Source organism: Aotus nancymaae, unplaced genomic scaffold, assembly GCF_030222135.1.
Source record: "Aotus nancymaae isolate 86718 unplaced genomic scaffold, 86718_ANA_hifiasm-v0.15.2.pri h1tg000007l, whole genome shotgun sequence".
NCBI classification, from domain to species: domain Eukaryota; kingdom Metazoa; phylum Chordata; class Mammalia; order Primates; family Aotidae; genus Aotus; species Aotus nancymaae.
The window spans coordinates 58224938-58249735 of NW_026988418.1; the positions used below are offsets into that span (position 1 = coordinate 58224938).

General features: G+C 47.4%; 1 protein-coding gene across 1 annotated transcript in view; it reads right to left on the reverse strand.

Moving 5' to 3' along the window:
* Positions 1-22282, reverse strand: part of PTGFRN (prostaglandin F2 receptor inhibitor) — a 78632-nt gene extending 56350 nt beyond the window's left edge. The window contains exon 1 of the mRNA XM_012458866.2: positions 22212-22282. Coding sequence (XP_012314289.2) covers positions 22212-22260 — 49 coding nt within the window. The 5' untranslated portion in view covers positions 22261-22282. The remainder of the gene's footprint in view (positions 1-22211) is intronic.
* Between the last annotated feature and the right edge of the window lie 2516 nt (positions 22283-24798).

Genomic DNA, 24798 nt, shown 5'->3' on the forward strand with positions numbered 1-24798 from the left:
TGGGAGGCGGAGGTTCCAGATAGCACCACTGCACTCCAGCCTGGGTGTCTCAAGAAAAAAAAAAAAGTGGAAACTGTCTTACAGGTTGTATATCCTTTATTCAAAATGTTTAGGACCAGAAGTGTTTGGGATTTCAGATTTTCAAATATTTGCATTGTTACCTGTTAAGCATTTCCAATCTGAAAATCCAAAATCCAAAGCGCTCCAACAAGCATTTCCTCTGAGCATCACCTCTGAGCAATGTATCAGCACTCAAAAAGTTTCAGATTCTGGAGGATTTCAGATTTTGGATGTTTGGATTAGGGATGCTCAACCTGTATAAGGAAGGATATAAATAACCAAAGAGAGGCACTAACAGGTGCCTCAAGGGTCAAAAGAGAATGAGGACATTTCCATCCAAAGGAGTTTATGAAAAGCTTCATGCAGTGTCAATATTCGAATTGGGCCTTTGAAAAATGGTTGGATGAAGGGGAGGTTGAACAGAGACATGAAGGAGGAAAGCGACCAGAGATGAGGGTGTAGCATAAGCAAAGATCTAGAAGGGGCCACGAGGGAACACAGCAGGTAGTGGTGAAGACAGGGTGACTAAAGCGGTATACCAAGAACAGACTGGAGAGGAGACGTGGAGGCCCAGAGACTATTCAGAGGCCCTCTACTAATGGCGGGGAGAGGTGATAAGAAGCAAAGCAAGGGCAATGGCAGGAATCAAAAGGTGGCAGCTCTGAGAACCATAACAGAGGAAGGATCAGCTTGTAGACCTGTGAGGGGAGAGAGAAGCCAAAGGGAAGCTCATCACTGGTGAAATCTATTTTCTTATAGTAAGATTTTGAAAAGTGGCCAGGCATGATGGCTCATGCCTGTAATCCTAGCACTTTGGGAGGCCGAGGTGGGTGGATCACCTGAGGTCAGGAGTTCAAGACCAGCCTGGCCATCATGGTGAAACCCCATCTTGAAAAAAAAAAACAAAAAGATTTTTGACAAGTAGAAATGTCTACCGGGCAGCTGGAATGGAAACCTCTAAAAGACATTTGAGCCTGACATCAATGTGGAGTCACATGCATGAAGGGAGATGGGTAAAGAGGAAATCTGCCCAGCAGTGAAGATGCGGGAGTCGATCAGGCCACCAGGAGACAGATTACTGTACAGAAAGAAGGGAATGGGGCAAAAATCACAGCAAAGTCCTGTGTTTAAGGCACAAGCAGAAGAAAAAGAGCCAGCAAAGAAAAAAATAATAGCCAGTTAGGAAGAAACCAGGAAAGCCTTACGCCCTAGCAGCCAAGGGATGCAAGAATTTCAAGAAAGGGTTTGGAGTAACACCTACTGTTTTGTTTTATTTTGTTTTGTTTTTTTTTAAGACGGAGTCTCACTCTGTCGCCAGGCTGGAGTGCAGTGGCGCGATCTCGGCTCACCACAACCTCCGCCTCCCGGGTTCAAGCAATTCTCCTGTCTCAGCCTCCCGAGTAGCTGGGACTACAGGCGTGCACCATCACGCCCAGCTAATTTGTGTATTTTTTTTTTTTTTTTTTTGAGACGGAGTTTCGCTCTTGTTACCCAGGCTGGAATGCAATGGCGCGATCTCGGCTCACCGCAACCTCTGCCTCCTGGGTTCAGGCAATTCTCCTGCCTCAGCCTCCTGAGTAGCTGGGATTACAGGCACGCGCCACCATGTCCAGCTAATTTTTGTATTTTTAGTAGAGACGGGGTTTCACCATGTTGGCCAGGATGGTCTCGATCTCTTGACCTCGTGATCCACCCGCATCGGCCTCCCAAAGTGCTGGGTTTACAGGTGTGAGCCAATACCTACTGTTTTTAATGGACATATTCATCACTTGTTCCTCGCAGACTGCAAGCTCCTTTAAAGCAGGAGCTGTTTCCTACCAATATCTGCATCCTGCACAATATCTACAGCAGACTCCTATTGTATGCCTTTGTTGGAAAAAATGAACAACAATGTCAAACATGCAGAAAAGTCAAGGAAGGTGGGTGTTGAGAAAAGAGAAATGAACTAATGGCTAAGTAGTCTCTGGCAACCTCCAGAAAAGCGCATTTTCAATGACAGAGATGGGATCTGGAAAGTAAGAGCCAGGAGAGAAGCAATAGTCAAAGATGTAGGGAGGAGAAGGCACAACCATGAAAAAGGCACTGAAGCAGCAAGCAGGCGGTCCACCCTGCAAAGTCAGCCAGTCAGTCCCCCAGAGCACCTTCCAGGCACTGGACACACGGCCACCAGTCCCTGCCTACAAGAAAACTGTGTTCTAGGAAGGAGACAGTGATGAAATAGACCCACTGACAAATGCTATTCAGTTAAAATATGACAATATGAGGTATGGTCAGGAAAGGCCTCTCTGAGAGGGTCATGTCTGAGTTTAGACCAGAATGAGGAAGAGACAGTGATTGAAGTTCTGGGGCAAAACTGCTCCAGACACAGAACAGCAAATATAAGAGCACTGTGACGGAGCAAGCTTGGGTGTTTAAAGTACAGAAAAAAAGATCACTGTGGCCGATTACAATGAATGAGGGGCAGGGGCCCTGGATTCTGGTTGAAATGGGAAGCACATAAACGAGAAAATGATAGAGCCTTCTTTCTTTGTAGAAATTTCAGTCCGGCTGCTGTGGGGAAGATAGATTATATGGGGCCAATTTGGAAGCAAGGACACCAGTATGGGGGAAGTTACCGTAGACCAAGCAAAAGCTGATGCACACTGGCCTTGACTGACAGTGGTGGCGACTCTCAGGAGTAGTCAGATTCAGGACTTAACCTGCATATAAATGAAAAGACAAACTGACTTTTTGAACATGGGGAGTGAAGAAGAGAGGAATCAAGAATGATTCAGGCTTCTGACTTGAGCATCTGGCTTACAGGGTGATGCCACTTACAGAGACAGCGAAGTAATTAGAGGGGAGCAAATTTGTACCAAGGAAAGTAAGAGTTGCCTTCTGGTCATTTTAAATGTGAGATCCCCACCAGGCACCAAGTGGTTGTGCAGTGGAATAGGCAGCTGGATGTTTAAGTCTGGAGCTCAGTCGGGAGGTCCAAGCTGGAGATACTCACTGGAGAGTCACCAGCACATACATAGTATTTAAAGCCACAGGTTGCATGGGGTCACTTAGGGAAAGCATACACATAGAGAGAAAAGAGAGCCAAAGATAGAGCCCTTACTTTTTTTCAGGTTAGAAGGAGAAAAGGATGAGTAAAAATATTTAAAAGTTTCAAGGCAAAAGCTTGCGGATTCTTTGCTTGGTCTCCATTGTCTCAGTAAAATAGCAGAAAGGAGTTCAGATGCTAAGGACCCTGACAAAGGTTTAGAATTAGCATCAGAAGAAATATAATAGGAAACCATCACAAAAGGAACACAAAGGAGAGCTGGATGCCGGTAAAGATGCCAGGACTTTGTTGGAATCTCAAATGAACAAGCTTTGAGATTTCCCCCAGCAAGATCATAAAGCTCAGGCTTACAAACTACGATTGGTATGAATTACTGAAATATAATACAATGTGAGGTCTGGCAAAGAAATACCACAGAGGGTTCCAAGATGTTAACAAGCTCACTGCTGAAATGCTGACCACCAGGGTCTGCCCTGGATAAGGAGCCAAGTAAAGTGAGAATGGCCTGGTGGACTGGAAAGGAGGAAAGTTCAAGATCAGGAGAGTCACGACTAGGATGAAGAATAGGGTCAACAGAGGAAGGAATCTGAAAGGAGTAAAGGAAGGAGGTTGTGGTCACAGAGGGAAATATCAGGATTGACAATCAAAAAGGTGAAAGAATACTAAGTGACGGCAAGGTCCAGGTGTGGGCATTAAATCTCACAAAGTCTGTTATTTTTTCCGGGAGCTAAAATTATCATAGCAGGCACTCTCTCAGTCCTCGTTAGCCTGTGCCTGGCTGCAGAAACACAAGGAAGGGGCGGTGTGACGAACAGGTCACAGTGGGTAAGAAGGGTGGTCCAGAGACTTAAATCTTGTTTCTACGTGACATTTACTTGGTAGTTCTGGCTCTAATGTTATCTATCCTGCCATTTATATCTGGAAATCTTCTTTCAGCCTTCACACACGTGTTCTCGAAATCAAAAAAGATTAAAAGGAGGCGACAAAAACTGCATTTCATCAGTACTGACAGGCTCTTCACAGTTAATGCAACTTCTCTTAGTTTTTGCTGCCAAGACAACCATTATCTCCTGCATCACACCTGTAATCCCAGCACATTGGAAGGCTAAGGTGGGAGGATGGCTTGAAGCCAGGAGTTCAACACCAGCCTGGGCAACATAGTGAGATCTCGTCTCAAAAACAACAAAAAAATTTAATGAGCTGGGCGTGGTGGCATGTGCCTACGGTCCTACCTATTTGGGAGGGAGACGCAGGAAGATGGCTTGAGCCTGGGAAGCAAAGGTTGCAGTGAGCCATGATTCTGCCACTGCATTCCAGCCTGGGCAACAAGGAACACAGTGAGACCCTGTTTCAAAAAAAAACACACACACAGAATGGCAAGGAAGGCAGAAAGACATGCAGTGCCACCAACAAGTGAGGAACGAAAATGCAGGTACTTCTTCAAGACTGGATCATTAACTAACTGACTTCCTTCTTACTAGTGAAGCACTAGATCATATAACTATGACATTACTTCCAATTTTGTGGCCTTTGAGAAATCCTGGTAGGCCAGAATCATGTCAAACCTTTGATTCTATATTATAAAATTGTGAGGCTTTGTCACCTGGCTAAGCTGGAACTACATATCCCAGAATCCTCTTATCTATGTAGTTCCGGGTTAGGGTTGGACAAAATAGAATTTCATGTGAGACTTGTGAGGTGGAAGTAAAGCAGTAGTCATTATTCTGGTAGAGCTCATGGTTAAAGGCAATGTGGGACAGATGCGAAGGCGCTAATGGGCACCAGTTTGTCCTTGCTCTTTCTGCTCCTGTTTTCTTCCCAAATGCTATTCTTATGGACCAACATGACCCCAAGACCACTAGATGCTTGGCTGCAATCTCAGAGCTGAGTGAAGACATGATTGGCCCTTCTTCAGAACCCTAAACCAGCCCATTCTGCCTGGCTCCCGGATTTCTCTGCAAGCTTCAACTTGTCCACCTAGCAGTGCTTCAAGGCAGCTGACTCATGACTTTTCCTGATCCTTTAACTCTTCTTTTCAGGCCTTCACTTTCCCAACTCCTTCTGTAATTGTGTAAGGTCTTATTCCTCTAATAAATATGTTATTGTTATTCCACAATATTTATAAAGGCTCTGCTTCCTGATGGAATCCTAACACAGAAGACCGTATTGAGTAGACAATTTGCCCTTAAAGACTCAGTAATTGACAAAAAAAGAGACACCTTACATGCATAGCATTGGATTACTTTATAGTTTGCAAATCCTGTTCATATGATTTAATGTTCAACCTTGAGAGGATTAAATAAGAAAACTGAGGTTCCGAGAAGTTATGTGACCAAGCAATAATAAAAAAAAAGATGCAAAAACCACTTAGAGGCCATCTGTCCTGATGATTAACCAAAATAACTCAATAAACATGAAATGATTTAAACAATTCTCTGTCCAAGGACCAGAGATAGAAAAGGCTGAGGCAAGATCTATCCACAAGGTTTATTTTAGCACATTCTATAAAATTAACAGCTGCCAGAGGCCCAAGCACCGCTCAGCATCCCTCCCTGCTCAGACATTTTTAATCCTCTCCACGTTCAAACTGGCCAACATCATCTGCCAAGTTCTGTGTGAACACCTGGTCCTCCTTTTAGCCTCTAGTTTAAGAGAATGGGAGATTCATATTGTGTTTAAACTTGCATATGACCATAAAAAGCACCTGAGATAATCAGGAGAACTCCCCTCACCCACCCGACTCTCCTCGGGCAACTGTGAGCCCTTATAAATACTGTGGAATAATGAGTTTATTAGAGGAATTAGACCTTACACAATTATGGAAGGAGTTGGGGAAGTGAAGGCCTAAAAAGGAGAGCTAAAGGATCTCCCCTCGTTTGACTGTTCCCTAGATCCACTGTCTGCTCCTCCTTTGCCTCATCCATCCCTCCTCCCCAACAACACCTTAAACCTGCCCTTGTCATTTGTAGACAGTGCCAGAAGCCATGGGTGATGAGGGGTCTGTGCTGAGCTTCCCTGATGAAGCTCAGAAAGGAGTACAGTGTTATTTAACAGTCTAGATGGAGGGAATTCAACAGAAAAAGACTCTGGGTTCACATGCCCTTTAAGGAACACTTTAACTACAATCTGATACTTCATTCCTTCATTCAGTATTTTTTTTTTTGCTGCATGCCTACTGTGTGCAGAACCACGTCATCACAGAAAGCTGATGAGCTAAAACCTGGCCAAGTATCAGAGTCGATGAAGAAGGAACAGTATGTTGATTTATAGAAAAGTTGGGAGGAGGTGAGTCCCATGACAAGATGAAGACCTTTTAAAATGTCAAGTAAATAAAGGAAAGGAGGGACGTCCAGCTTTTTAGGGAAGGCAGAATCATGAAAAAACAAACAAATTCATCTCTGATACTAGGTTTAAGCTCCTTCAAGTGACACACAAGGCTCTTTACACTCAGGACTTTCTCTCCAGTATCAATCCTTTCCCTCTAAAACCCCACAACTCAACCCTCCATGCCAGCTGCAAAAAGTTTTCTTTTTTTTTTTTTGAGATGGAGTCCCTCTCTGTTGCCCAGGCTGGAGTGTGGTGGTGCAATCTCAGCCCACTGCAACCTCTGCCTCCTGGGTTCAAGCAATTCTCATGCCTCAACCTCCGAGTAGCTGGGATTACAGGTACATGCCATCATGCCCAGCTTATTTTTGGATTTTTAATGAAGACAGGGTTTCACCATGTTGGCCAGGGTGGTCTTGAACTCCTGGCCTCAAGTGATCTGCCTGCCTCAGCCTCCCAAAGTGCTGGGATTATAGGTGTGAGCCACTGCGCCAGCTGGTTTATTTCTTTCTCTGTGCTCTTCCCTCAGCCTAAAGTAAACTACCCGCCCCTTCTCTGCCAGATAAAAACGTACCGATCATCAAGACTTAATGAGCTCAAGTGAGTCCAGCTTGCTGAAGGCTTTCCTGATCCTTTCCCACCTCAGCCCCCAGCTCAGGCAGAGTTTAGAAGGTGCCTGCTGAGGCTCTGCTCGCCACCATGATCACCTGGAGCGGACTGCCTGTCAGCCTCCCTGTGAGGCTCTGGAGGGGCTGCTCATCACCACACCCCCAGCCCAGCAGCATGCCTGCTGATGCACTGACTGTGATCACTCCTATCTCAATGAGCTTCTGCAATGTTAGGGCCAGATTTGATCTTCAGATCACTATCCAGGGGGCTTAATAGAAAGTACATAATCTCAATAATTTCAGAAACAGCCTTTCATCAATGAATTTTCAAAAACAGCCCTTTGCCAGTTCATGACAGAGAGCACAGAGCATGGGGTTGGGGCAACTGAGGCACACAGCATTAGTCAAGAGACCAGTTCTCAGCACTTTGGGAAGTGACACTATCTCAAGATTCTAAACCCCAAAACTCACCACATCAATTTTATTTTCACTCTTCTTTGGGGCTAGTAAAAATCAACTATCTGGGTGCTTTGGATCCTTGCAAAAGTCCCCAGTCCAGACATGGCTTAGTGCACGTGCCTTTCAAACTACATGCACAGGTAGGGACGAGACACAGGAAGTGATATGAACAGGCCCAGAGGATCATGCTTACCTTTCCCGCAAAAGCACCTGTGCCTAAAGCGCTCCCAGAATCCTCTCCCTCTTCTCTAATGTTCAGTTTTGTCCCGTTTGAAACAATCCTTGGAGGACACTTTGTCTATGCCACCTCTCCTCCTGTGTGTATGTCATGCCTCCACATTTAGGCTGGCTGCTGGAGGAGTCGAAGGACTGTCGCTCTGTTTTTAAGTGCCCCCAGATCTACAACAATGCCCGACGTGGAGTAGACAATAAATAGTGGTTATGAACTAGACAGAGAGTACCAGTGCCCCTTCGCTCAGACGTGGCTCAGAGCTGGCTGCTCCCTAGAACAGCGATGACGAGCAGACGGTCCGTGGTTTGAAAGAACCCAGGCACAAGGCACTTGACACATACGCTGGGACTGAAGGAGTCTGCTTCTCTAGACTGTGAACAACCAGGACGAAGCCTGGGAAGGGAGCACATGCCATTTTGGGGTGGAAATGGTTGTAGCAGCCCCACAAAGGGAAGGGGTAGAGGCAGTGGAGAGACAGTAATGAGAACCCTTGAGTCATCTGTCTTCCACCCAAGCTGCCAAGGAAAAAACGAGACAATCCACAGGAAGAAGAATGGAGACTTTTCTCACCTCTTCTTTTTCATGTGTGGATTTCATTTTCTCCTACTCTGCCACAAAAACCTCTGTCTTAGAAATGAAGTCACACGCAATTCTTCCCACAAGAGTAACAAAAACAGATAAGCACACATATGAAAGACAGTAAAGACACATGGATAATTTCTGCCCCCTTTATAACTTAAGGTCCACAGTTTAAAATATGTGTTGTATATATCATATACAGTATGTATTATATATGTAACATATTCATCTTACAGGCATTTTTCTAAGTACATACATTAATTGAATTATTCAAAGATTCAAGTTCCTACATGCTGGGGTAAGCAAAAACAGACATGATCCCACTTTCGAGCTGCTTTCCGCTGGGTGAGACACACAAATGCTCATCCTAATAAACAGATCATCACAAACTGATGGCTGTACCCTGAAGGAAGGGGGCTCAGTGAGCGCCCATCACCAAGAGCTGATGCAGGCTGGACCATGCTGTGGGCGGCAGCACTCCTGGGTCCAAGCATGTCCTCATTTCTCTGAGGATATGAGGCTTTACTTGAAATCCAAAGAATCAAATAACTGGAAATAATTCCAAGACGAACAGATAAACCAAAGAAGGTGTTGTGTGTATCTATCTTACAGTCATTTCTAAAGACCTGGAGTGAAGTACACTTGGGAAAACCCCAAGAGGGGTCACCGACACTGGATTCCGTGCTCAGTTTTCACACTTCTTTGTCTTGAGGCCCAAATGCCTTAAATGAACATTCTGGATGGAAAACGGAGCTTGCCTCATCATTGCTGTTTTCTAACGACCAAACTCACATCCTCCTACTGTATGATAACTACCTTTCAGCCTGTGGCACAAGCTAACTGGGTGCTGGAATGTGGGGTCCCTGAGGGTACCGCTGATCAGCATATACCACCTTGCTACCTCTGTGGCCCTCCCTAGATGGGCTCACAGAGGTACCCTTCCCAATTATTTATGAGCCAGGTACAACACTAGGCTTTCTGGGACTCACAGTGCTGTTTCCACTGATACTAGTTTGTGGGATAAATGGTAATGAAAGTGGGACTCCCATGAATAGACCGCATGATTGCATAAACCTTGTTTCCATAGAAAACCAACTAAAATTCCCCATCATTGCTCTAAAACTTATCTGTGTCTCTTATCAGGTGACAGTCCTTTGAAGAAATGCTCCCATAAACTATCTGGGGGGGAACATCGGTAATTGTTTTATGAGTTGTTTTCCTTATAAGAAACAACCAAAATAGGATTATGGCCTGACTTATCACCTTAATTTAGCAGGCTGGCTTCCCGTAAGCCCCAGCGGACCTCTCCAGCCTCATGCATGCCGGCTCTTAGCTGCTCTGTGGGCGCTGGCGATGCTGCCAACATCTTTCAGGGTGACTTTGCTCACATTCTTCTTCTCCACCAACCCCCGCTCCCCAGAGTTTAATATCCACATCCCCTGAGGTCTCTATTACTTTTCCAGCTTGAGTCAGCTAATCCCCAAGGTTGGGACACCAAGCTGCACACATTTATCTACTCCCACCTCTGAGAAACTGTACTGCCCACTTTCATACCTGATATGCATTTCCTGTTCCTGGCTCTTGACTCTCCAGCCCCACCTGCTCCATGGAGCATTTCTGTAATAACTGCCCCTAGCCTCAGTTTCATCTCTCTAATTCTGACAGCCGCACATGTACAGTGATCTAATAGCGCATTCACCCAGGCCTTTATAAAACACCTATGATCCATTCTGCCGTTCAGTTATAACTGGTTCCATTCCATTTTGGACTTTGTAATCTTGCACCAGAAACACAGTCAATATCCCCTTAATGCTGCTGAAGTACTAAAAAAAAAAGATCACAAAGAAAAGTAGCAATGACCTGTACTGAAGAGTAAAGTTGGACACAAATAATTTACTCCTTCAAAGGTCATAACTGTTTTTACTTTGACTAATGTGACTAAGTACCCTGTGCTGTACCATGCCATGAGGTAGACACTACGGTCTTAACTTGGAACTTACTGTAACGATTTCTCAAAGATGATGGACTATAATGTCTTCTAATAAATAAGAAAACGTTTGGATGTGCCAGCTTTCAGAAAATGGAAAAATGAATAGTTGTGCCAAAAGCGTGTGTGTTTTTTTAACTCCTCACTGCAACATAAGCAAAGTAGCATACATTGGACAGACACCAAATCAGCTAATATTCTCTTCTCAGTACATCCTAAAGGGGCAATGGTTTCCCAAAGCACCATCCACCCCTTCACCTCTGGAACAGCACAAGACAGCAAGCTACTTCAAACACAGCCCAGAATTCACAAGTCCTTGGTAAGCCTCACAAATATCTGCATCCAAAACCTGTGAGTTGAAATCACTGGGCTTAGCAGCAGCATCAACAGTAACACCTCAAACTAGCCAGGGAGGGCCAGGCAGCAGCCAAGATGCAGTGAGGACTGAGCTCATACACATAAGATACTTCTGTAATATATAGCCTTTCTAGAAGGTATTCTTTTGGTAGGTGGTATTTATCCAGCATCATTTTGAACCTTCGTTGTTTAGACCAAAGCAATGAAAAGGAAGAAAGTGGCCAAATACTAGGGGCACATTTTTTAACCAGTTGAGTCTATTGATTAGAGATGTCAGAATTTCAACTCTTCAGCTGGGCATCGTAGCTCACACCTGTAATTCCAGCACTTTGGGAGGCCAAGGTGGGCGGATCACTTGAGGCCAGGAGTTCAAGATCAGCCTGGCCAACATGGCGAAACCCCGTCTCTACTAAAAATATAAAAATTAGCTCAGTGTGGTGGCACATGCCTGCAATCTACTTGGGTGGCCAAGGCATGAGAATTGCTTGAACCCAGGAGGCGGTGGTTGCAACGAACCAAGATCGTGCCACTACACTCCAGCCTGGGCAACAGAGCGAGACCCTGCTTGAGGGGGAAAAAAAAAAGCATTTCAACTCTTCTACCCTTCAGGAAGGGTGTAAAATCCAAAGTAGTGGCAATACTTTTACATATCTAAAGATGTCTATGTCTCTTCTCACCGTGGTCTGGGGTGTACTGGGAAAAGGGCAACCTGTGGAGCACCTTCCAGGCTCTTTTCTAAGCTGAAGGGAGAAGACACAAGTCACAATTCTGAGGGCTGAGGCTTGATTAGTCAGCCCCAGCTTGCTCATGGTTGATACCCTCAATCAAAACTTGCACACACACACACAAAAATCAGTAATGATAAGAAACTGTCATCTAGAAATGTCTTATTGGTTCTCCTGTTTCTGTGACTTTCCCCAGAGGTCTGTCTGAAAGCCCCGTTAGCCTGGTGGTGGGGACACCTCTGTACCCTAGACAACCACAGGGAAAAGATCCTTAGTGCACAGGATATGGGCCGGAAGGAGGCAGCAGTTGCCAATACAGAACAGAACAACTTCCAGAGCCCTCAGAGGCACTGACCCACTGTGGTGAAGAGGCACCAGGCAGGTGAGAGACAACAGGCTCAGGCTACAGAATCATAAGGAGTGCTTAGATGGGCAGGAAGCCAGGGCTGGGCCAAGAGGCCACATGGCCAACAGCAGGGGTCAGTGTGGACTCAAAGAATTCTGGAGATGGAAGGGGAGCCCTTTGGGATCAGCTAGCCCAATCCTTCTTTTACAAGGACTGAGAGCTATTCAGCAACTTGTCCAAAGTCACAAAACTAGTGAGTAGAAGGACAAGGGCCAAAATCCAAGCCTCCTGTACAAATGTTTTCACAATTTAGCCAATTATATCAATTCCTTTCAGTGTTTTCAAAGATGTAGTTTGACTAACATGGAAAGACAGACTAGTGTCCTGTGGTTATGAACCCAGACTCTGGAGCCAGGCTATCTGGGTTTGAATCCCAGGTCTGCCACTTACACTGTGACCCTGAGCAAGTGACTTCACCTCTCTGTGACTCAGTTTGCTTATCTGATAGGGGTAACAACAGTGCCTACCCTCATGGGACTATGAAACCTCCTAAGTGAGTTAGTCTATGGAAAGTGCATTAGCCAGTCTCAGCTGCTCGGGAGGCTGAGGTGGGAGGATCGCTTGAACCTGCGAGGTTGAGGCTGCAGTGGGTTATAATCACCACATTACACTCCAGCCTAGGTGACAGAGACCCCATCTCTTTAAACAAAGAAAAGAAAGTATAGCGCCTGGCACAAAATAAATGCTACAAAAAAGGTAGGCAGGAATTTCTTGGGGTAAAAAAGAACGCTCATATTGGTTTCTCCGCATTACACCTGCTCCTCAGCCCCCAGTTCGTCTTGGCCTTAGGTTACTGCCTTTTCCCACAGCACCCGGGACTAATGCTTCTAAGACACACTCCTCTCTTGTAATCTATCCAGGCCCAGCCCAGTCAGATATTAGCTCAACCAGCCCAAATCGGGGAAGAAGCAAAACGTCTGAATAAATGCTTATGCGACTACTGGCCATTCAGCCTATCACCCCTTAGATGTCTGCTGTCAAAACCCTGAACTCAGAAGTTACCTCTCTTGACCCTCACCTCCTACTTTCCTAGACTCCCCACTCCCTTGCCCCTCAGAATCTGCTTTAATGCCCTCATCATGTCCTCCAGGCCCTCAGACCTTCTGCAGGGACATCAGGCCTGGAAGCCCCACTCACCTGCCTATCCCACCTGTACTCCGTGGCCAGTCTTGTCTGTGATGTTCTCATCAGTTCCCTTGGTTCCTTTATCCCTCATCCTTCCATCCTTATTCCATGGAGAGAGCTGCCAAACTTGGTGGGATAAAGCCACAAAACTAGGCCCACTGCGTCCACTATGGACCTATGCTATCCTCCATCCTTTATTGCCAACTGAATGCCTGTCACATTCCCGTGGGGTCCAGCCCTAGCCCACTCTCCTCCAGCTCTGACTCTGACCATGGCTTTGCCTCAGACCCACTGAGAAAGCCCAGACTACCAAGTACTTTGTGTGCCAAACACTCCTCCTGATATGCTCCTCAAACTTTAGCATGCATTTGAATCTCCTGGGGATCTTGTTCAAATGCAAACTTCCATTCACAAGGTTGGACCTGAGATTCCCCCAGGTGCTGCCAATGTTGCTGGTCCCCAGAACACACCTGGGGTAGCAGAGTTCTAAGAACTTACATACACTAATGTTTGCATTTTTCTAAATATGTTGTTTTTGATCTTCATGAAAAACCTGCAAGTGAGGTATTATTCCTATTTCACAGAGACAGAAAGTGAGATTCAGAGAGGCTGGAAAACCTGTCCAAGGTTCACACTGAGGAGAGGCAGGATTCAAATGAAAGGCTGACTATGAAGCCTGAACCCTAGTTTTTCCTCTTTTAATTGGGAGATAAGGCAAGGATGGAAGGGTATAAAGAACAGAATTAGGTTTTAAAAACACACAAGTAATGGTTTATTTGTACTACAAACTATTAAAATCTTCTTAGCTGATGTGAATGACAGAAAGATGGATTATGAAATGCAAGAGTCCTTTGCATTTCATAATCCATCTTTGCATTGTGCTAGAGATTCCACCTAATAGCCAAAGATCTAAAAGCTATCAGAGAGTAAGTTAATTCTACCAATCAACATGGAAGAAGACATCCAGAGGGACACAGGGGAAACTTGATGTGTGCAGATAAAGAAAGGGAACATACAGGTCAGGCACAGTGGCTCATGACATTTTGGGAGGCCGCGGCAGGAAGATCACTTGAGGCCAGGAATTTGAGACCAGCCCGAGAAACATAGCAAGACCCTGCCTCTAGAAAAAAGATGAAAAATGACTGGGCACAGTGGCTTATGCCTGTAACCCCAGCACTTTGGGAGACTGAGGCAGGTGGATCACGAGGTCAGGAATTTGAGACCAGCCTGGCCAATATGGTGAAACCTTGTCTCTACTAAAAACACAAAAATTAGCTAGACATGGTGGCGGGCACCTCAGCTACTCAGGAGACTGAGGCAGGAGAATTGCTTGAACCTGGGAGGCGGAGGTTGCAGTAAGCTGAGATCACACCACTGCACTACAGCCTGGGTGACAGAGCGAGACTTTGTCTCAAAAAAAAGAAAGAAAGAAAAAAAGATAAAAGATAAAAAATTAGCCAGGCATGGTGGTGCACACCTGCAGTCCTAGCTATTCAGGAGGCTTAGGTGGGAGGATTGTTTGAGCCCAGGAGTTTCATGCTGCAGTAAGTCATGATTGCACCACTGTAATCCAGCTGCGGTGATAGCGTGAGACCCTGTTCTAAAGAGAGAGAGAGCGGGAACAAGAGAACACACAGATAACCTCTAACTAGCATGTCTGTGGAAGCTTTGGGGTCACTCTCAGGGCTGGGAAGTCTGAGAGCACTGCAGAGACCGCATGCCACACCCTGCTGCTCTCTCCACGCTCTCCTCTCCCTCTCCCTTCCCTTTTCTCCAGCTCCTCAAGGCTAGGGCTCCTACTTGCACCCCAATCCCCTGTGCCACCTTATCTGGAGTCCACACCCAGTAGTCATGCCTGCTCACCACTCTTCAGCCTGTCCTTTGCCCCCAGAGTCTCCCAGCTGGCCTGTGGGCATGCTTGGCGACTCCTGGATCCTGTTTAAGTTGGTCAGTTCTGCCGTGCCGAGCCACTGCCCTCACAGTGGTCTTCTGCTCCACGCTGCGTAAAAGGTGGCGATCATTTCTGACTCAGAGCTTCTTCCCCATTCCACCCACTTCTCAAGTCCTGTGATTTTTCTTCCTCCTCCATCGTTTGGGCAGACTTCACAGTGCCCATATCCAAGGGCTCCTCTGTCTTTATCCTTTCAGTTCTGCAGCAGCATGTGACCAATCCCTCTTTAACAAGTCCACTCACACCCATCTCTGCTTGGTTTCCGACAGCGTGCTCTCCTGGTACTTCTGTTCCCTGACTACTCCCAGAACTCTCCCTTTCATTTCCTGTCTCTGCACTGCAGGCATTTCCAAGAACCTGCCCTTGACCCTCATCTCAATCGTCCACTTTCTGACATCTAGTACATCCTGTCCGACCCTTTGAGGGCAGATCTGAGTTTGCTCTGTTCATAGAGGAATCCTCAGAGCAATGCCTGGCATGTAATAGTAGGCGCTTGCTCAATATTTGCTGAATAAATGAGCTGCTAGCCGTGTTACTGAGCTGCTCACCTTGCATCTTCAAACAGCTCATTCCAAGGCTGGGGCTAAAGGGCTGTAGCTCACCAAGCGGAGAGAAGTGCCATCCCTCGTCAAATCATAGCACACACAGCAAATGATATATCTGCATAGCTCTCTGGGTAAGCAGGCCTTTGGATTTACAGGCAGCCCCTGCCCTGTGGGTATCAGTATCATGACAACCCACCTGAAACCCATGTGGTTCCCTTACCGTGGCCCACAAGCTGGGAGTTCTGTCTAGTCCAGTTCTAAATAAGAGCAAGGAAGAGCCAATATGAGAATATTGACTTGGTGTCACTTTTAACCTCCAAGAAGTAACTCATCTGTCTGCATACTATCTCTTTTTCATTAGGATTCCAAGGTAGCACCCACTCTGATATGTGCCCGGAACCCTTAAGCACAATTCCAGTCTTCACCGTTCTAAGCCAAATTCATCCTAGACAGAGCAACACTAGCCACGGGTTCTTCTCCACTCCTATGAATACCCCAAGTGATATAAATATTTTCACATTCCAACTGCTTATAAAGGTGTGAAACAGGATGCAATTAAGGTCCCAGAACATTTTACTTACACTTGAATCATGCTGCATAGTGACTCCATAATCTACCACAAACACTTACAGAGTACTGTGGAGAAATCAGCATTGGAAGAACACAAGCAAATGCACAGTGTCATGATCTCCAGCCCACTGGAAACGCCTCTTGCTGGGGAGTGACGATGTTAACTACTGGGTCTAATTCTGTTGCTTCCCAAAGTCTACAGTTGGTATGGGAAGAAATATTCCAAGATCGAAAAAACCACTAAGTGTGCCAATTGCAGCACTTCGCCTTTTCCAGAAAATAAATTATGAAGAATTTTTGCCAGTTCAAGTTATTTTCCCAAAGCAGAGTCAAATGACCCTGCAACCCTGCCTTTAAGAAACCAATGCAATTAAATGAAACAGCTATGAACTGTCTGGACAGCATCCCTCCAACTTCATTTGATAAAGTGAGTTGCAGACACACACTGACAGACAAGCACACACCTTATTTAACTGCCAGACGCAGTGCCAATATGAAAATGTACATTCAATCTATGGGGGGAAAATCAGCTCAGCAGCTCATCGCTGAAACAAAATAGCCGTATAAATGCCGACTAGCCTGCTGCCTTGTAAGGAACGATCACTGACAACTAGAGTTCCTATTCAGCAGGCTAATAAGAATAATTATAGCCAGGGCAGGCATTAATCAGCTTGGCACATACAGGAATTCTGTTAACAAGGCTAAAATGAGTGCCAAGGAATCTCTGAAGCCCACAGTACTTCAAAGACTGTTAAAGCTGGGTGGATTCACTGGGGTTCCTCCCGCTGGCCTTCCTCCTCCTCTAGTGCTTTCCAGAGGCAGTTACTTTCAGTCCCCGTCCTCAAAGCAGGTGTGGCCACCTGCTAGGGTTACAGAGATGCCACACCTCCGAGGTGCGTGCTGGCACTGCCCTTCCCTTCAGGAAGTGTGCCTGGACTACACTCACCCTGGATCCTCCTATTTTGAAATGCAGTTTCACTTTCAAACCACTATCATCCTTCTTTGCCTAAGCTAATCTCAAGCAATACACAGCATAAGGTTTAGCAAACATTAGTCAACTTTTCATTAGCAGAGGCAGAATGGAGTCCTGAGATCAGATCCTGGGTTTGCTAGGGAGTATCTGTATGACTCTGAACAAGTTATCTAACTTTTCTGGGCATCAGTTTCCTTATCTGTAATAAGGAGAAAATAAGAGTGAGTTCCTCAAAATATTGCTGTGAGGAATAAATACGAGAATGTATATCAGAGCTTGACGCTCGATATGCACACTAGAAAAAGTAGCTATTATTACTGTACCCACTAGGTACAAAGTCTTGTACAGAAGCTATAAGGAACAAAACAAACAAAATATTCAGTAAGCAGAGACACACACACACACACACACACACGTTAAATAGGAGTGGCTATGCCTGGGCAGGAGGGTAGACACATTTTCTTTCCCTTTTTTTTTTTTGAGACAGGATCTTGCTCTGTTGCCCAAGCAGGAGTGCAGTGGTGCGATCAGGGCCCCCTGTAGCCTTGACCTCCCAGGTTCATGTGATCCTCCCCACTCAGCCTCCCAAGTAGCTGGAACCACAGCTACCATACCTGGCTAACTTTTCTTATTTCTCAGTAGAGATGGAGGTCTCACTATGTTGCACAGGCTGGTCTTGATCTCCTGATCTCAAGCAGTCCTCCTGCCTTGGCAACCCAAAATGCTGGGATTGCAGGCGTGAGCCACCGTGTTTAGCTCACATTTTTCTTTTGATCTTATATCCTTTATAAGTAACACAGAGACTGCTAGCTGTTCCCTCAAAATCTGCTCTTCCCTTCTTCCATAGTAGCTGGCACATGGCTTCCCAGCTTTCCTTACAGCTAGTGTGGCTTGGACCCAAATTCTCTCCAATCAAATGTGTGTAGAAATGATGTGTGCCACTTTCAAGTTTGACCCACAAAGACTCCATATATTCTACTCCATGCTCTTTCCTCCTTTGTAGGGGCTAGATTGGTGATGACGACTACCAAAGCGATTCCAAAAACTGTGAGTTGAAGACAGTGGAACTGCCGCCAGCCTGGGAGCCAGAATGACTGTGTGAAGCAGGGTCCCCTGCCCAACCTTTCCCTCCGAAGCACCTCCTTCACATTTTTACATAAGACACATCTATTGTGTGAACCACTATGCTTTGAGTTTATTTGTTAGAGCAGGTTAGCCTACTTAATTAATACAAAGTCCTTTTAAAATACAGACGTAAAGCTTTTGACATTTAAAGAAGTATTTCAACAGGTCTGCAGAAATAAAGACCTAAATAAAGAGAATATGTTAATCCCACCCCACAATCTCCATGCCTTCTACTCTCCAATTTATGTTGCACTAGGTGAGGGCTTACCCTCCTCAAACACATCATCCTGTCCTGCTAATCTCACCCTACAAACTTTTAATAGCTACCCATTTCCACAGAAAAAAATGACATATATATTTATAATATTCAGTCAGCCAATAGGTATCAAACACCCAGCATGGGTTATATATTCAATTAATAACAGGGACATTGTAGTGAACAAAACCAACGTTGCCCCTGCCCCCAGGGAAAACAATCGGGGTAGGGAACAGACAACTACATACAGTGAAGTAAATATATGCTCTAACGATAGGGCACAGACTGCCTGGCAGCACGCAGAACGCCAACAAGCCTACCCCTCCCAGTCCAGACTCCTCAGCACAGCATGCAAAACCTACAGGATCGGCTGGGTGTGATGGCTCATGCCTGTAATCCCAGCACTTCGGGAGGCCAAGGTGGGCAGATCACCTGAGGTCAGGAGTTCAAGACCAGCTTGGCCAACATGGTGAAACTCCATCTCTACTAAAAATACAAAAAATTAGCCAGGCGTGGTAGCACACGCCTGTAGTCCCAGCTACTCGGGAGGCTGAGGCAGGAGAATCGATTGAACCCAGGAGGCGGAGATTGCAGTAAGCCGATATCTCACCACTGCACTCCAGCCTGCGCAACAAGGGTGGAAACTCCATCTCCAAAAAAAAAAACCCACAGGATATACCCCAAACCCACCTTTCCTCCCCCATTATTTCCTCCTCCCCCAAATAATTGCACCCCCATTATTTCCTCGTTCTCCCAGCTCCGGCTACCTGGAACTTATATGCCATTTCTGAATGAGCCATGTACTTTCACTTATCCACACTTCAGGCTTTTCCCCAGAGCCTGGAATGCTCTTCTATCCTTTCTTTCAAAATTCTAATTATCCTCAAGGCTCAGATCAAATGTCACCTCTTCAGCAAAACCAGCCCCAACCCCCAAGTCAAAATTAATCGTCCCCTCCCTTGTTTGAGAGAATAAAACAGCTAACCACAGGACTGAATGAAATACGTCAGGTATTTCATTCAGTCCTGTGGTTAGCTATTTTACTCTCTGTCCACTCACACCCACCAGCCGCTCAGGGAGATGCTGTGTCTTGGTCATTTGTCTGGAACTCCCAGCACTGAACACATAGTTACACACAGAGTGGCCACTCAAGAAATACCACATTGAGTGGACAGGCAAGACAGGTCAGACACAGGCAATGGATGTGAAACCTGCTCTATGCGGCAGGGTGGGTTCTGGTGTGATCACGATAGTTAGGCTTAGGAAAGCTTCATAGAGAAAGTGAGTTTTAGGGGAAAAAGGAAATATTCAGACACAGGCAAGAGGTGAGAAGTAGAAGAGGGCAGAAGGTTTAATATAGTCTACATAAAAGAGAGCCAACAGGTTAGTTGCAATGAAGTATCTGGGCCAGAGAAGACCAGAGGGAAGGGACACAAGGGTTAAATCTCCTTGGAGGAAAAGTCATGAGGACCCAGTGAGAACAGGTGGGAGCCTCAAAAATGATCCTTTAGGAAAAGGATGAGCTTAAACAGGAAGCTGGAAGAAACAGTCAAGCAAGAAGACACCAACTGTGTGGGAAACCGTCAGGACCTGGGCCAACACAGTAGCCGAAGAAACAGGAAGGAAAGGAAGAAGCTGGAGTCTGTGCTATGGGGAAAGCCAAGAATTGAGAAACTATGTGAATGTGGAGATCAAGAAGAGCAGCGATACCAAGATTATACCCAGGTCACACCCCAGGAGGAAAGATGATCTTGCTGATCAACATATTACATTTCAGGGATCAGCACAGTGCTAGAGTAGTGTAACACAGGGAGACCTTCCCAGAGGTCAGGCTGAAGCCACACCGAGCAAGATTCTGTGGCAGCAGTTATCAGGAGAGTCATCAACGGGTCACAGGACTGTCAGGTGAAAAGGCACTGGCTGGTCACACCACAGAAATTCCCTGTGGAGTTCATAGGAGGCCTCCAGCCAGGACAGGATATGTTGGGGTACAATCAAGATTTCTCCAAGTTGTGCTTTCCCCACTTCTATTTTGCTTTTGTAGTCTCTCTTTGCCCCCTCCCTCTTCCCCCCTTATTATGATTACTCAAGGGCATTGTTTTCAAAGTTCTACCCTCATAACTGGTACCCAGGTTGTTCAGAGAACTGCACAACTCTAGGGGGATTCATTCACATAGGCTACAAAGTGAACAGCAGCTCCTGAAGCTGTACAGTGCACAATCTGTGCAAACCCAGGCCACGGCCCTGTTTGACCCAGACCCAAAGTCAATTAATGTATGTGGACTATCAAACGGCAGCGTGCCACAAACATAGGTCCCAGAGTGAAAAGTAAAGATGAAAAGCATTACCACCGGGTGTGGTGGAGCATGCCGGGAATCCCAGCACTTCGGGAGGCTGAGATGGGAGCATCACTTGAGCCCAGGAGTTTGAGGCTATAGTGAGCTGTGGAGTGCCACTGCACTCCAGACTGGGTGGCAGAGTGAGACCTTGTTTCAAAGATAAAAGCAAAGCACCAGAATCAGGAACGATGGAAGAGATGCCATAAAACTAAATGGAAGATATGGAAGCTCTCTGCACACTGGCTGAAGCTGAAAGCAACGTGGCTGGACGAGCTCTCTTAGGGAGAGTTCAGAAAATCCCTTCAAGGTGAAGGAAGAAAACACAGTAGCTAGCAAGGCTGGTTCACCAGCAGCAGGAGTCAAGGGGGTTAGAGTAGTGTGGGCCCCCCCGGTGTTCCCAGCAGGGGAGTGGCTGTAGAAGGCCTCCTCTGGGACCCTCTGGCCATAAGTGCAGAGTAGTCATTTGCCCTGTGTGCAGCTGGGACCTTGATGGGACGGACACCGCACAGCACGCGCTCTGTAAAAGGCTCAGATCTGCCTTCTCCAGGGGCTTGGAAGAGAACCCCAGGCCGGGTCACAGGAATCATCTCGTCCTGGCTGACACTGACCATAAGGATCCAAGAATATCAAAGCGTTTAAGGGTCAGCCCTGGGGTACCATGGTGGGCACTTAATAAACGTATTTCCGTGGCTGGCTAGGATCACCATGTGGATCTACGTGAAGATGGTGTCTGTGTATGGAGTGAATGGAAAATGGAGAGGGAAAAAACCCACAAAAGATTCCTTGGGTGGGGGGAGGGCACTGGGCCAGAACCTCACAGGGCACCGAGGGTTTCCGGAGGGCGGAAGACGAGGGGACAGTAAGGGAGGAAAAGTAACAGGTAGAAAAAGTTGGAGAAGCCAGGCTCTTAGGTCTTTGTGTATAAATATGCAGCTAGGCAGCTTCAAGAAAAGCTAAAAGAAAAGACTGAGGCAGAAGACCCAGCCACGACGAAAATGACGGCAGGGCTCGCACGCCGATTTCCATTGTAACGCTCGGGGCCACGCTGTGACCTTCGTGGAAGGAAGTTGGAGGATTCTCTCGCTTCCCTGGAAAGGCAACTCCGCGCGGGCTCGGGGAAGAGCGACGCGGCCGGCGGCGGCTATGGCGGGGCATATCCCAGGCTCACATTTCCGCTCCCGAGCTGGGGACCCGGGCCGGGACCGCGGTACCTTCCGGGCCGGGAGTTCAAGGTGAGCCGGGCTCCGGGCGGCCAACAGGTAGGGAGGGCCGGGGAAAGCCGGCCCCGGGCCACTCCCCCCGGCACATGTCGGGGGCGAGGCTCGGCCTGGCGGAGCGGCCACTGGCACCCCGTGCGCGGGGCCCGGGCGGATTCGCGCCAGGCTCCGGGCGGCCCCACGGCCGCTCCGCTCCGGGCCGAGCCGCCCGCGCTCCCCAGCCGGGTTTCCCGGGAGCAGCACGGGCACCCTCCGCGCCCCAGGCCGCGCGCTGCAGCCGCGCCCCGCCAGTCCCCCTGCTCCCCGCCGAGCCCCGCGCATACTCACCCAGCCACAGGAGCGCCAGCAGCAGCGGCCTCGGCGCCAGGCGCCCCATGCTCGCCCGGCGGGAGCGACTCTCCCCCTCCTCCTCCTCCTTCCCCGCCGCCTCTCCTCCTCCTCCTCCTCCAGCTCCGACTGCTCCAGAGTCGGCGCTCCTCCGCCTGGGCCGCGCGCCTGCTCTGCTCTCCCCGCGAGCCGATAAATCCCAGCGCTGGGGCGTACGTGCGCCCCTGGCTCCGCTCGCTCCCTCCCGCCTCCTTCCCTCCCTCCTCCAGCCGGCCGGGCCCTGGAGCCGGCCCCGCCGCTCCGAGTGTGCAGCCCCGACCGCTTCCCGAAAGCAGAAGGGAAGAACCGCAGCGCCCGCCCGCCCGCGCCTCCCATCCGGCGCTTTGCCAGCAACAAACACAAACTTTCCCAAGCCCCTCCCCGCTCCAGGTAACGGAGAAAGCGCCGGGGCCATCCGCTTAAAGGCGAGGAGGCGTCGGAGCCCACCCTGCCCTCCCCTCCGGGCCCCCACCCCACGAGAAACTTTCCTCCGACCTTTAAAAGTTGGCCTGGGAAAGACTCGTCTGGAAATCCCATCGCTTTAGCCCTATCCCGGGACACCCCCGTTCCATCACTCTGCAGTCACCCACGCGTGTCTAGTCTATCCTCAGCCAACTCCCAGCTGGTTCAGCCTCTGGTCCTGAGCTAAGCACCCCACCAACCAGCCACTTGGCCTATGCCAAAAATTATCCAGATAGGAGTGAAGGAGCTGAAAGGACTTTCAAAGGCCACGGATTCCAACCTCTATCATACAGAGGCCTTAAGTGTTTCGGTGAGGTGCAGGAAGGGGCGAGATCCGAACCCTGCTCTCTTAACTCTGCCCACACCCCGGTGGGTGGGCCTGCCTCCTCCTTGCCCAGCTCCGTCCCTCTCCTCGGCGCCTGTGGCCCTGATTGGAACAACTCCCCACAAAGACACCCATTTAAAAAAACGAACACACCAACAAAACCCAAGTGTATTAATAGCTGTTGTACTTCATATAGAATGTGCTCTTAAGATTCCATATTTATTGCTCTAAGTGGACACAACTGGTTGCCAATAAAGATTCTTCTCCCCACCCCGACAATATTTTGTGCTTTTGATTTGATTACAAAAGGCCCCACGGTATTGGGAGAAATGGAGCATTCCTTGTTAAAACTTAGCAAGCATGATTCAAACAGGCAAGGAGCAGCCCTGGTGCCCACTGCCCTCACCAGGCTTTCATTCACACCTTCAAAGCAGACCACAGATGCTCCTGCGGAAACTGCCCACGCTGGGGAAGAACAGTGCTTTTACTCTTATGCGTTTGTCTTTCAACCAACAAGTGTTTCTTATTTCCACTATCAAATGTGTGATTAGTCAGGTATGAACCCTTGGGAAAGAGGCTTAGCAATTCATTCCTGGTGGTGCAATGTTATTGTACTTAATGCCACTGAATGGTACACTTAGAAATGTTTAAAATAGCCAGGCATGGTAACGGGTATCTGTAATGCCAGCTACTCAGAAGGCTGAAGTGGAGTGGGGGGCGGGGGCAGTGTTGCTTGAGGCTAGGAGTTTTTATTTGTTTTGTTTTTTATCTATCTTTCTTTAGTTTTTGAGACGGGATCTCCATCTGTCACCCAGGCTGGAGTGCAGTGGACCAGCCCTCAGGCAGGACCCTGCTTACCCCACACCCAACAGCGATCCTCCCACAGAGCTCTGTCTCTCAAGTAGCTGGGACCACAGGTGTGTGTCACCACACGCCAGCTAATTGTTTTTATTTTTTATTTTTTGTAGAGATTGGCGTCTCCCTATGTTGCTCAGGCAGATCTCTAACTCCCAGGCTCAAGTGATTCTCCCGCCTTGACTTCCTAAAGCACTGGACTGGGATTATAGGTCTGAGTCACTGAGCAGGCACTTTTTCTTTTCTTTCTTTCTTTTTTTTTTTTTTGGCTTGAAGTTTGAGAACACTTGGGCAACACAGTGAGACACTGTCTCTAAAAAAATTTTTTTAAGGTTAAAATGGTAAATTTTGTGTTATTTAAATTTTACACAATAATTTTTAATTTATTTCTGCCACCAAGACTTTCCTGGTTCTGTTCATACACACTGTAATTCCCTTCTCTGCCCCATCCCAATGCTTCCCTAGAATTTCACAGGGAAGTTTTCCAGTTTCATTCAGTCAACCTTGAATGCCACCCTAATGTTAGGCTTTGGAAGATAGCGGAGCTTCAGAGAAGTGTGAGGCCTGGCGCCTCCGGAAGCTCCGATTTCAGCTCATCCGCCATCTTTCCTTCGCCACACAGAACACCTAGTGTCTGAACCACACATTGTGGCACTTAGTCACATTCAGTTTAGCAAAACACTTACACTGCCCCCATGTCTGTCTAATAATGCATGGGCCTCAGAGGCTGTCACATTTTCACCTTGTAGCCCACCTTATGGCAGAGTAGATGTTTTTTGTTTTGTTTTGCTTTGTTTTGTTTTAAGAGACAGGGTTTCACCATGCTAGCCAGGATGGTGTCAATCTCCTGACCTCGTGATCCCCCCACCTCGGCCTCCCAAAGTGCTGGGATTACAGGTGTGAGCC